Source organism: Crinia signifera, chromosome 6 (assembly GCF_055691185.1).
Source record: "Crinia signifera chromosome 6, ASM5569118v1, whole genome shotgun sequence".
Classification (NCBI taxonomy): domain Eukaryota; kingdom Metazoa; phylum Chordata; class Amphibia; order Anura; family Myobatrachidae; genus Crinia; species Crinia signifera.
Window position 1 is genome coordinate 136,369,121 of NC_139222.1, and position 13,856 is coordinate 136,382,976.

At 44.6% G+C, this 13,856-nt stretch overlaps 1 protein-coding gene across 1 annotated transcript; it reads left to right on the forward strand.

The window, feature by feature from the left end:
* Positions 1-6,289: 6,289 nt before the first annotated feature.
* LOC146009654 (NXPE family member 2-like) lies at positions 6,290-8,865 on the forward strand. Its single transcript, XM_083150107.1, has 2 exons — positions 6,290-6,323; positions 8,310-8,865. Exons 1-2 carry the CDS (start codon positions 6,290-6,292, stop codon positions 8,840-8,842), a joined length of 567 nt encoding a protein of 188 aa, XP_083006233.1. The 3' UTR covers positions 8,843-8,865.
* Positions 8,866-13,856: the final 4,991 nt, after the last annotated feature.

Consider the following 13,856-nt stretch of genomic DNA (forward strand, 5'->3'; position numbering starts at 1 on the left):
TAATTAGGTGCAAAAACATATATCAAATTACAGTACAAGACAGTTTAGGACAAGTACATGGTAAATATGGATAGTTGCATCAGGGGACAGGACACTGAAGCAATCATCAGGGTGGCAGAGGTTTATATATTCTAAGAAAGGCACAAGAGGAGAGTAGGCCCTGCCCGTGAGAGCTTACATTCTAAAAGGGGAGGGTTAGACAGACAGGGGTGACACAAAAGGGAAAGAAGTGGGCAATAAACAGTAGGTTAGGATGAGAGATGGTCAGGTTTTATGCTGGAAGGTGGGAAGAGGTCAGCTTAGTCTTTAATATTTTAAGTCTAAAAAAGCGCTGGGTCATCCAGGAGTAGATAGCAGAGAGACAGTAGGAGATATGAGTGTGGGTGGATGGAGGGAGAGAGATCAGGAAAGGAGCAGTAGATTTTAGTATTATCAGCATAGAGGTGATAGTGGAAGTTAAGTGAGCAAATAAGCTCACCCAGAGAGGACATGTAGAGATAGAGAAGAAGAGGGCCAAGAATAAAATGTTGGCGGACACCTACTATCAATGGAAGAGCAGGACAGGTGGAGGCATTAGAGGTACAGATGGGCATTTTCAAAACAGACAGTGCATATGCAAGCAGAATGAGTGATTTTCAAAGTTTTAGCAGTTGCAGAAATGGTGATAAGCTGGATGAATAGTCAGATAGCCAGGAGTAGTATGTTGTGAGTATGAAGTGAGCTCACTCAAAGCAGTCCCTTGGTTTTCTGAGTTGCTGTAGTTTTCTGTTTTTCTGAATCCCTTTGATATCAAGATGTCAAGTTGGTTGTCAGTTTCTGTCCATTCTAATTTCAGACTTTAATTTATGTAACTTTTTTCTCCCTACTTAAAAATCTTCCTACTTTAAAAGCTGACAAAATATCAATAGTCAGCTTTCACTAGTCAGCCAGGCTGTGTCAGCCTAGTATTCTCACTAAATACTAAAAGCTGTTTCTAAAGCTGGGTACACATCTATACAATCCATATTTCTTGCAACCGTTCGGGCGACCGTACTCCCGTCGGACCGTCCACAAACAACAGCCGACACGAGCGTACACACCTGTAAAATTTTTCTTGCGACGTCCGATGTACTCCCGTCCAAACAGTCGCAATAAAAAGATTTTACCACCGTACACACTGTCTCGATTTGGGCTATTGACACGTCACATGTGACCAAAATTATCATAATGGGCTGGGTTAGGGCATAATTATAACAGTCACCCTTTTTACCTATTAAAAAAAAAAACGGCGTGGGGTCCCCCCCACAGTCGTAACCAGCACCAGGCTGAAAGAGCCGGGGCTGGTATTAAAAAATCAACAAACCCGACAAATAGGGCTTCACTGATTTTTTAAAACCAGCCCCAGGTTACAGGTCCGGGGCTGGTCCCAAAATACGGGGGACAAAATGACCAGGGGTCCCCCGTATTTTAAGAACCAGCCCCAGGCCAAACCAGCCAGCAGGGTAATGCCACAGCCGGGGGACACTTATTATATAAGGTCCCGCGGCCAAAGCATTCAGCCCTCTGACCAGTCAGCCTGGCCAGGGGTCCTGGGGAAGTGGGAACCCCCACAATATAGGGGTCCCCCCCTCCAGGACTTACCTGACCAGGCTGAAGCCTGGTGCTGTCCCCGGTGGCCCTGTGCGGTGGCCACCGGGCTGATTCAGTGTAAAAAAAATAGAATTAAAAACTATTGTCTTTTCCTGTGGAACTATGAGTCCCAGCAAGCCTCCCCCGCATGCGGGGACTTGGAGAACCACAAGTCCCAGCATGCAGGGCATTAAAGGGCCCGCTGGCACTTGAAGTTCCACAGAAAAAAAAAAAGTTAAATAAATACACACTGACACATTAGAAAAATAAAAGTTTAATACATACATTACACAAACACACTGATACTTACCTATCTTGAGCCCGTCGGTAGGTCCCAGGATCCAGTCCGGTGGCTTGGTTCCGGGGCCTTGGTTCCGGGGCTGGTCCGGGTCCGGGGCTCCAGGGCTGAAGAGTATGGGGTCCTGGATCCATAGTAATCCAAAGGGGTACCTGGGGAAGGAAATCCTACTCACCTGGTCCTGTGGTGACCACCCCGGCATCTTCTGTTCAAGTCGCGCTGCTCCCGGCTGCTGGTACCCGCTCCGCCTCCGCTGGACACTGGAGAGATGCAGAGATCCTTCTTCCTCTGCGTCTCTACTCAGAATGATTTCTGGCCAATCATGAAAATCAGGAGCCGACTTTCATGATTGGCCAGAAATCATTCTGAGTAGAGACGCAGAGGAAGAAGGATCTCTGCATCTCTCCAGTGTCCAGCGGAGGCGGAGCGGGTACCAGCAGCCGGGAGCAGCGCGACTTGAACAGAAGATGCCGGGGTGGTCACCAGAGGAGCAGGTAAGTAGGATTTCCTTCCCCAGGTACCCCTTTGGATTACTATGGATCCAGGACCCCGGACCAGCCCCGGAACCAAGCCACCGGACCGGACCCTGGGACCTACCTACGGGATCAAGATAGGTAAGTATCAGTGTGTTTGTGTAATGTACGTATTAAACTTTTATTTTTCTAATGTGTCAGTGTGTATTTATTTAACTATTTATTTTACTGTGGAACTACAAGACCCAGCGGGCCCTTTAATGCCCCGCAGGCTGGGACTTGTGGTTCTCCAAGTCCCAACTTGCGGGGGAGGCTTGCTGGGACTCATAGTTCCACAGTTTAAAACAATAGTTTTTTCATCTGGTATCAGCTTTTTTTACACCAGTATCAGCTCGATGCCCACCGCCCAGGGGCATCGAGGACAGCACCAGGCTTCAGCCTGGTCAGGTAAGTCCTGGAGGGGGGGGACCCCTTAATTGGGGGGGTCCCCACTCCCCCAGGACCCCTGGCCAGGCTGACTGGTCAGAGAGCTGAATGCTTTGGCCGGGGGGACTTGTATAAAAAGTCTCCCCCCGGCTGTGGCATTACCCTGCTGGCTGGTTTGGCCTGGGGCTGGTTCTTAAAATATGGCGGACCCCTAGTCATTTTGTCCCCCGTATTTTGGGAACCAGCCGCGGACCTGGAGCCTGGGGCTGGTTTTAAAAAATCAGCGAAGCCCTATCTGTTTGGTTTCCTGATTTTTTAATACCAGCCCCGGCTCTTCAGCCTGGTGCTGGTTACAGCCGTGGGGGGGGACCCCACATGGTTTTTTATTTAATGAGTAAAAGGGTGACTAAAATGTAGACTTAGTAACCCGTCTATATAGAAGTTTAGTCACCCTGCCGGCTGACTAAAGTTCTATATAGACGGGTTTGCGTCTAAATTTTAGGCACCCTGCCGGCTGACTAAAATTTTGACGCTAACCCATCTATATAGAACTTTAGTCAGCCGGCAGGGTGACTAAACTTCTATATAGACGGGTTACTGTGTCTACATTTTAGTCACCCTTTTACTCATTAAAAAAAAAACGACATGGGGTCCCCCCCACGGCTGTAACCAGCACCAGGCTGAAGAGCCGGGGCTGGTATTAAAAAATCAGGAAACCAACCAGATAGGGCTTCACTGATTTTTTAAAACCAGCCCCAGGCTCCAGATCCGGGGCTGGTTCCCAAAATACGGGGGACAAAATGACTAGGGGTCCCCCATATTTTAAGAACCAGCCCCAGGCCAAACCAGCCATGGGGAGACTTTTTATACAAGTCCCCTCGGCCAAAGCATTCAGCCCTCTGACCGTTCAGCCTGGCCAGGGGTCCTGGGGGAGTGGGGACCCCCCAATTAAGTGCCCCCCCCTCCAGGACTTTCCTGACCAGGCTGAAGCCTGGTGCTGTCCTCGATGCCCCTGGGTGGTGGGCATCGAGCTGATACTGGTGTAAAAAAAAAGATGAAAAAACTATTGTTTTAAACTGTGGAACTATGAGTCCCAGCAAGCCTCCCCCGCAAGCTGGGACTTGGAGAACCACAAGTCCTAGCCTGCGGGGCAAGTCGGCTCCTGATTGGCCAGAAATCATTCTGAGTAGAGACGCAGAGGAAGAAGGATCTCTGCGTCCCTAGTGTACAGCGGAGGCGAAGCGGGTACCAGCAGCCGGGAGCAGAACAGAAGATGCCAGGGTGGTCGCCACAGGACAAGGTGAGTAGGATTTCCTTCCCCAGGTACCCCTTTGGATTACTACGGATCCAGGACGCCGGACTCTTCAGCCCTGGAGCCCCGGACCCAAGCCACCGGACCGGATCCTGGGACCTACCGACGGGCTCAAGATAGGTAAGTATCAGTGTGTTTGTGTAATGTATGTATTAAACTTTTATTTTTCTAATGTGTCAGTGTGTATTTATTTAACTATTTTTTTTTCTGTGGAACTTCAAGTGCCAGCGGGCCCTTTAATGCCCCGCATGCTGGGACTTGTGGTTCTCCAAGTCCCAGCATGCGGGGGAGGCTTGCTGGGACTCATAGTTCCACAGGAAAAGACAATAGTTTTTAATTCTTTTTTTTTACACTGAATCAGCCCAGTGGCCACCGCACAGGGCCACCGGGGACAGCACCAGGCTTCAGCCTGGTCAGGTAAGTCCTGGAGGGGGGGACCCCTATATTGGGGGGTCCCCACTTCCCCAGGACCCCTGGCCAGGCTTACTGGTCAGAGGGCTGAATGCTTTGGCCACGGGACCTTATATAATAAGTGTCCCCCGGCTGTGGCATTACCCTGCTGGCTGGTTTGTTCTGGGGCTGGTTCTTAAAATACGGGGGACCCCTGGTCATTTTGTCCCCCGTATTTTGGGAACCAGCCCCGGACCTGAAACCTGGGGCTGGTTTTAAAAAATCAGCGAAGCCCTATTTGTCGGGTTTCCTGATTTTTTAATACCAGCCCCGGCTCTTTCAGCCTGGTGCTGGTTACGGCTGTGGGGGGGACCCCACTCCGTTTTTTTTTTTAATAGGTAAAAGGGTGACTGCTATAATTATGCCCTAACCCAGCCCATTATGATAATTTTGGTCACATGTGACGTGTCAATAGCCCAAATCGAGACAGTGTGTACGGTGGTACAATCTTTTTATTGCGACTGTTTGGACGGAAGTACATCGGACGTCGCAAGTAAAATTGTACAGTTGTGTACGCTCGTGTCGGCTGTTGTTTGTGGACGGTCCGACGGGAGTACGGTCGCCGAACGGTTGCAAGAAATATGGATTGTATAGATGTGTACCCAGTTTTAGAAACAGCTTTTAGTATTTAGTGAGAATACTAGGCTGACACAGCCTGGCTGACTAGTGAAAGCTGAATATTGATATTTTGTCAGCTTTTAAAGTAGGAAGATTTTTAAGTAGGGAGAAAAAAGTTACATAAATTAAAGTCTGGACTTAGAATGGACAGAAACTGACAACCAACTTGACATCTTGATATCAAAGGGATTCAGAAAAACAGAAAACTACAGCAACTCAGAAAACCAAGGGACTGCTTTGAGTGAGCTCACTTCATACTCACAACATACTACTCCTGGCTATCTGACTATTCATCCAGCTTATCACCATTTCTGCAACTGCTAAAACTTTGAAAATCACTCATTCTGCTTGCATATGCACTGTCTGTTTTGAAAATGCCCATCTGTACCTCTAATGCCTCCACCTGTCCTGCTCTTCCATTGATAGTAGGTGTCCGCCAACATTTTATTCTTGGCCCTCTTCTTCTCTATCTCTACATGTCCTCTCTGGGTGAGCTTATTTGCTCACTTAACTTCCACTATCACCTCTATGCTGATAATACTAAAATCTACCGCTCCTTTCCTGATCTCTCTCCCTCCATCCACACTCATATCTCCTACTGTCTCTCTGCTATCTACTCCTGGATGACCCAGCGCTTTTTTAGACTTAAAATATCAAAGACTAAGCTAACCTCTTCCCACCCTTCAGCCTAAAACCCGACCATCTCTCATCCTAACCTGTTTATGCTCACTTCTTCCCCTTCTGTGTCAACCTTGTCTGTCTAACCCTCCCCTTTTAGAATGTAAGCTCTCACGGGCAGGGCCCTCTCTCCTCATGTGCCTTTCTCAGAATATATAAACCTCTGCCACCCTGATGATTGCTTCAGTGTCCTGTCCCCTGATACAACTATCCTAACTAACCATGTACTTGTCCTAAACTGTCTTGTGATGTAATTTGGTATGTGTTTATGCTCATAACTATGCTCTGTAAAGCGCTGCGGAATCTGTGTGCGCTATATAAGAAACTGTTAATAAATAAATAAATAAAATAATATAATGGTGCAGAGCCTTGGGATTGGTGCCTTATATAGGATCTGAGATTCCAGAGAATCCAACACAGTCAAGAATGGCATTCAGCCTTGATAGGGGATTCGAGTCTGGTAGGAAAAGCTTCATAGGAATCTGAACTGCTCATCTCTACTTGGTAAGAGTTGTCATTTCAAATTTAGTGAAACATTTTTATCTTGGTATAGTTAATAGAAATACAGTATTAGAAATCTGTATATGTGAGAAGTGAAGTTTCTATTTGTGTCTTCTTGTACAGTACAATGGTTTTGCATAACCAGATTGACTGAAAGACAGAATGTGTAATGTCATGTAGTCCTTTAAATGTAATATCTTTAAAATTATGGCATTGTTGTGCCATGTAGCTACTGCCACGATTTGCCAGTTGGCAGCAGACTGGAAACAATCTGCTCCTCTGTTTTTACAGTCTATTATATGGAATATCTATCATATGGAGTGCATTAATATTATTATTAATCGCTCTTGTAAATTTGCTAAAATTTGGAGACCATGGTTAGCCTTTAAAAAATACACTAAACATCCTAGCACCTCATGTGTGTGTACCTCTAGCATGTTAAACCTTAACTTAACTTATCTTAACATAAAACCTGAAATAAAGACTCGGAGACATAGGTTTGGCAGAAATTGTTAGCTGATTTATTATTTGAATATTTAAGCTAGTTTTTTATTTGATTAAACTAATTTAAATAAATGGTGGCCAAGAAAGAACGGCTACTAAACTAAACTCCACCCCCAAACTCAGCATACGTAATCAAACTACCCTACTAAGCGGTATCCACTCGACCTACTACATTGACTACCACCCAGCCAGGTGGTCACGCTGCCCCCGAGCAGGAGATCGAGCGAAAGGCCTAAGTCAATGAATAGGCGAGCGCACTGAAAACAATCTATATACGTTGCATAAACGGGTAATGAAGGCTAAGAAACTATTAACCTGCCGTTCTTTCCCGCCTATCAGCCAACACGATTAAAACACCCCCAAAAAAAACCCATTTAAAACCAATTATCACAGGGAAGGGAGGGCGGGAAAATTTCAACAGGAAAGAGAGGAAGACTCCTCCCTTTCCTGACCCAATATTCAGCTAACTCTGCCATTCCCAAGCACCTTATTGGATCCCCGAGTCACATGCTCCCCAAGGGTCACACACACAGCCTGGGATGTTTAACCCATTCCATGCCTAGTGCTGGCATTACATTAATCTTTCCTTTTTAACCCTACAATAGCCACCTACACATAGCCATTTATGGCTTTACCCATAGGACTTTTCCCAGAGGTTCTGTTCTTTTCGGTTTTCTTATTTTCCTCTTTAATTTTGCTTTTGTTTTCCCTTCTTCAGTTAATTTCTTATATACAACCTCACCTTTTGTCATATTTATTGGAGCAGCTCTCTTTATCCTTTATACTGTATAACACAAAATGGATCACAAAAAAAATGTTTTTTTTCCATATAGCCTGATATCTAATATACTTTATTGTGATATGATTTCTATCATTTTGTTTTCAATTATCTTGACCTCTATTGTGTAATGTGATCTTCTCAATAAAATTTGATATAAAAAAATAGGGCATTGTTTTCATGTTTATACATTTTTGATAATACAGATTTGTTCAAAGAACATAGGATTTCGATTTATCTTTTAATATTTAATATATTTTTAACTACCGGTTCATATAATGACAACAAGTATAGAAAGCAGAAACTAGTTAAAATATACACTACTAAATTTAGAACCCACCCTATGGAATGCCCTTCCACGTACATTAAGACTCTCCTCTAGCCTCCAAACTTTCAAGTGTTCCCTGAAAGCTCACCTCTTCAGACAAGCTTATCATATTCCATAACCCCACATAACCTCCAGTAGCATTAATATCTAATTGCATCCCATCAGGACTGTCTTGTAATCTGCATTGTATCCCTCTTATTATCCCTATAGATTGTAAGATTGCGAGCAGGGCCCTCCTACCTCTGTCGGTTTATTTCTACCCAGTTTGTTTTATTTCTGCTGTAAGAAACAGTAAATAAATAAATATTTATAAGTATTTTTTATTTTTTTTGCAGCTCTGAAGTTTTTTGACACTCATGGAAGTGGCTGGCACAGAACATTCATCGCTTTAGATTTACCAAATAACATTTATATACAGTGGAAGAAGCATGGACACCCATTTGTTACTTTCACCAATTTCTCTGTGAAAGATGATGCATATGTCACAAGTCAAATCAACCGAATTGGTGGTGGTTCTAATACAGTTATTGTCATTGCTCTAGGACAGCATTTCAGACCCTTCCCTGTTGCTCTGTTTATCAGAAGACTGATCAATGTACGCAAAGCAATAGAAAACCTGTTCCTGAGAAGTCCAGATACAAAGGTCATAATAAAGTCAGAAAACACCAGAGAAATAAATACAGATGTTGAGCGATTTAGTGACTTTCATGGATATATTCAATATATTTTAGCGAAGGACATCTTCAAAGGACTTGTTGGGGTAATTGATGCATGGGACATGACAACAGCCATTGGATCTTATAATGCTCACCCATCAGTGACCGTAATTAGGAATCAAATGAACATGTTCTTGTCTTATATTTGCTAAACAATTGCAGACAATTAACAAAACTAAAAACATTATCCTGTTTTAATATATTCATGTTGATTCATATTGATTTTACTTTTTGCTTCTACATTTTAATGCTAAAACTTTTGTAAAGGTGTTACAGGTTTTAATATATTTTAATATATTTATATAATACCAGAAAACAGTGCTAAACTTGCACTTTTTTAGAATTCGCACATATAGTATAATAGAGTAAAGAAACATACAAACTTGCATGTTTCTGTCCAATGGACAAACTCGCATGCAGATGTTCTCCCATTTACAACATACAACTTGCTCAATGTAATAGAGAGCAGATTTGTAATTTGTATCTTTACAATATCAAAAACCTTACCAAAACTCTTCAAAATAATAGACAAGGTTCAGAAAGGCAATTTTGACAGAGGCATGCACAGATCAGTGAGATATACGCATGCTACTGTCTACAAAGTTAACAAGTTTTACAAAAGTGCAACTGAATTTGCTGAACTATATAAGATACTGTTAATAAATATTGGTCTCTATTATTTAAAAAAAACAGCACTGTGCTCCACTAGTGAGGGAATGCCACAGCACAAGGACACACTTTATATTAGTCCCCTGGGATGAATATTTACCTGTTCAACTAATCAACTCATGCTGGGGTTCCCTGGGGAATTGGTGACCCCTCCAATATTTTTTACATATTTAAGTATCTTCTGTGCCCTCTTCCACCAGCTACCATCAGTGCACAAGAACTTGCCTTCTACTTTAAGGACAAGATTGATAACATCTGAGATGAAATGGTATGCTCTTAAACAGCCAATAACCTACTCAGTTCCCTACCTGAACCCTCTGCCGCTTTTTTGAGCCCAGAAATGAAAAGGAAGTATCCACACTCCTCTCATCCTCCTACTCTACTATCTCTCCTCTTGATCCTATACCTGCACAAGTCAAGCTCCTGTCCTTATCCAAACCTTAATTTAAATCTGCAATCTCTCTCTTGCTATTGTTACTTTTCCTTCTCTGTTCAAACATGCAGTGATTACTCCCATTCTGCAGTGATTACTATCATTCTGGAAAAAATAAAATTCTGGCCCTAAATCTCTCTACCTACCGTCCCATCTCTCAGCTTCCATGCCACTCCAAGCTACTCCAGAGACTGGTCTACTCTTCTCTCACACACTTCTCTAACTCTTACACACTGAGACCCACTTCAGTCAGGCTTTTGTTCCCAATAGTCCACAGAGACAGCTCTGACTAAAGTGGTGAATGATCTGATCACTGCTAAGTCTACAGGCAATTATTCACTTCTTCTAGATCTTTCTGCAGCTTTTGACACTGTTGATCACACTCTTCTTATACAAACGCTACACTCCCTAGGTCTTAATGATACAGCCCTTTCCTGGTCCTCATCTTACCTATCTGATGATGCAGCCCTTTCCTGGTCCTCATCTTACCTATCTGATCGCTTGTTTAGTGTTCACTTCTCTGATTCCACCTCCCCTTAGCTACCTCTGTCAGTTGAAGTTCCACAAGGCTCAATAGGTCCTCTGCTTTTCTCAATCTCTTTGCACACTAATCAGCTCTTTTGGATTTCAGTATCACTCATATGCAGACAATACACAAATCCATTTATTAACCCTAGAGTTGTCACAATAGGTTTTGGGCCATGTCTCTGAATGCCTCTCTGCTATCTCATCTTGGATGTCTTCTCGTCACCTCAAACGTAACATTTCCAAAACAAAATTAATTATATTCCCACCAGCCAAGAGCAGTAACTATCCTGATATCTCCATAACTGTTGACAACTTGACAATCTACCCTACCTCATAGGCTTGCTGCCTAGGGGTCATCCTCGACACTGAACTGTCCTTTGTTCCCCACATTCAATCTGTCTCATGTTACATGCACCAAAAATATATCCACACAAGATACTGCTATATCTCTAATCCATGCACTCATTATATCCCACATTGATTACTGCAATAGTCTCCTTAATGGTCTCTCAACCACTGCAATATATTTTGAATGCTGCTGCTAGGCTGATCTTCCTAGCAAGATGTTCATCGTCTACTGATCTGCTCTGTCAGTCCCTCCATTGGTTGCCCATATTCAACTGTATTCAATATAAAATAATTCTACTCACATATAAAGCTATTAACCATACTACACCAATATATATCTTTACTTATCTCAATATATCTCCCAACTCAACCACTCAGCTCTGCAGAAAATCGACGTCTCTCATCTGCACAGATCGCTAGGTCCCATTGACTATTACAGGACTTTCATCAAACTGCTCCTACTCTATGGAATGCCCCTCCATGCACAATAAGACTCTCCACTAGCCTCCAAACCTTCAAGCGTTTCTGAAAACTCAACACTTCAAGCAAGCTTATCATATTTAGGTACAGCACACATAACCCTCAGAGGCACTTCTTCTGGACTTGCAACTTGGTGGGACTGCTATACTCATAGGCAAATCTAAGGGGTGGCGTGAGACATCCCCCTTGGCAAAAATTTTACATTTAAAGAAATGACAGCCGGGCAGAGAGAGCTGTGTGTTGCCCGGCTGTTTAGTCTAAGGAATTGCTCATTGCCAAGGGGGGATGTCTCAAGCCACTGGTCGCTGGATGCACCTAATTGAAAGAAATGACAGCCGGGCGAAGAGCAATGTGCGCTGCCCGGCTGTAGTCTCTAAGCAGTTGCATTGATTTTTTAAGTTTTCCCTTTGGACCGCTGGCAGCCAATCAGGAGCGGCATTGGTGGTATTGAAAGCCGCTCCTGATTGGCTGCTGGACCCCACCGCGAGAACTAAAAATATTGATGTGCCTGCAGAGACTACAGCCGGGCAGTGCACATCGCTCTCTCTGCCCAGCTGTCATTTATTTCAATTAGGTGAGTCCAGCGGCGTGTAACATCCCCCCCCCCCCCCAGGCAACAAGCAATTCCTTAGAATAAACAGCCAGGCAGCACACAGCTGTCTCTGCCCGGCTGTCATTTCGTTAAATTAGGTGCAGTAGTATCAGTGGCGTAACTATAGAGGGTGCAGGGGGTGCAGCTGCTATGGGGCCCGGAGGTTTAGGGGGCCTGATGACCCAGGCGGCTATCCCCTGCACCCTCTTCAAGTTTTTTTTATTTCATTCTCTTTTTTAAACTATGCTGAATGTCCCCCTACCCGTCCGCAGCCGGGCTCCTCCCCACCTGACCTTTAAGGATTAGATACCCAGCAGAAGCAGCGGGAGCGCAGGAGTACTAGCAGCGGCAGTGACCAGGGGAGGAGGAAGCCTGGCTGCAGAGATGTCCCAGATAACAGGAGGCGCGCTGACACTGCAGGAGTCCTGTCAACGGCGGTGACCAGGGGAGGAGGCCTGGCTGCAGCATGACCTGGTGAACAGAAGGCCAGCGGCAGACATTACCCGGGGAGCAGATGGCACGGTGGCAGCGCAGGAGTCCTGTGACAGGGGAAGGAGGCCTGGCTGCAGCATGACCCAGAGAACAGGGGGCCAGCGGCAGCAATGACCAGCGGACATGCAGGTTGACATGAGGTGAGTGAGGGAGATAGAGACCCGGTAGCAGCAGGGAATCGATACTGGAGGTGCACTAATCTTAGGGGGGGCAAGGTACTCAGTGTTTGGGGGGAGAGGGGGGGGGGGCAAGGTACCCTCCGGTGGAGAAGGTGGGATTATATATGCAAGTAAAAGATGCCTGGCACTACCTCCCGTGCTCCCCTACTCCTTCCCTCTCTCCTGTAGTCCCATGCTCTCTCTCTCTCTCCTTTTTTCTGTGCTCCTCCACCCCTGCCATCTCTACCCTGCACTCCTTTGCTCTTTCTAATCTTTTTCTTCCTCCTGTGCTCCTCCCACCTCCTTCCTCTCTGACCCTCGCTCCCCTGCTGTTTTTTTCCCTCTCCTTCCCATGCTTCCTCACCCCCACCCTCTCTCCATTTCTCTTAACCCTCTGTCACTCCACCTCAACTTCTGTCACTTCTTCATCTCTTACTCTGTCCCTCTTTTCCTCCTCCGTCTCTCTGAACCCCATCTCTTTTCCCATATTTTCCCTCTCTTTCTCCCCCCTCCCTCACATCTCTCTCTACCTGGCACTGTCTCTCTCCCTGATACCCTCTCTCACTTCCTGTCACTCCACCTTTCTCTCCAAGACACCCTCTCTCTATCTTTTCCTCTCTCTTTTTCTCTCCTTCTCTTTACCAGACACTCTTTTTGATGTCCACTTTTGGGGGGGGGGGGGGCGGATTTTGCTTTGAGGCCCGCAAGGTTCTAGTTATGCCTCTGGTGTAAACCAAAGATTAGATTGTGCTGCAGTTTTCAACAAACTACAAGTGCATCGGCAAGTTCTTCAACAGTCATACATGTTTTTTGTTTCCCATGAAATGCATCTTATGTGCATCGGTATGGTAACTAGACGTGGATTTTGATGACAAAAATTATATACAGCATGCCCATATACTGTTTGTAATTGTGAGTGTAGGCAAACTGGAAAATTATTTGTAATGCAGATACAAGTGCATAACATATGTTCCACTAGCTGGGAAATACTCACTATTGCATATTCTGGTGGAAAAGGTTGATGTAATATCAGATTATGCAACAAACAGCAACAGAACATTATCAGGCACAGTGCTTTGATTATATAGCAACATTCTGCCAGATTTATCAAGTTTCCTAAATGTAGATATTAATAGTCCAAAGGTGTGTTGTACACCAATCAGCCTTAACATAAAAAGCATCTATTCCTAATATTCCATAGGTCTCCCTCAAAGTTCTCATTTGTCAAGTCATGGACTCCACAAAGTTCTGAGATGCCCTGTGGTATCTATCACCTCAATGTTAGCAGCAGGTACTTTAACTCCTGTAAGTTGCGAGATAGGGCCTCCATTGCTGAGCCTTGTTTTTTCAACATATCCAAAAATCAATCAGATTGAGATATGAGGAATTTGGAGGCTATGCCAATATCTTGGGATTTTTCTCATCTTCCTCCAACCATTCATGAAATTTTAGGGTGTGACAGGGTG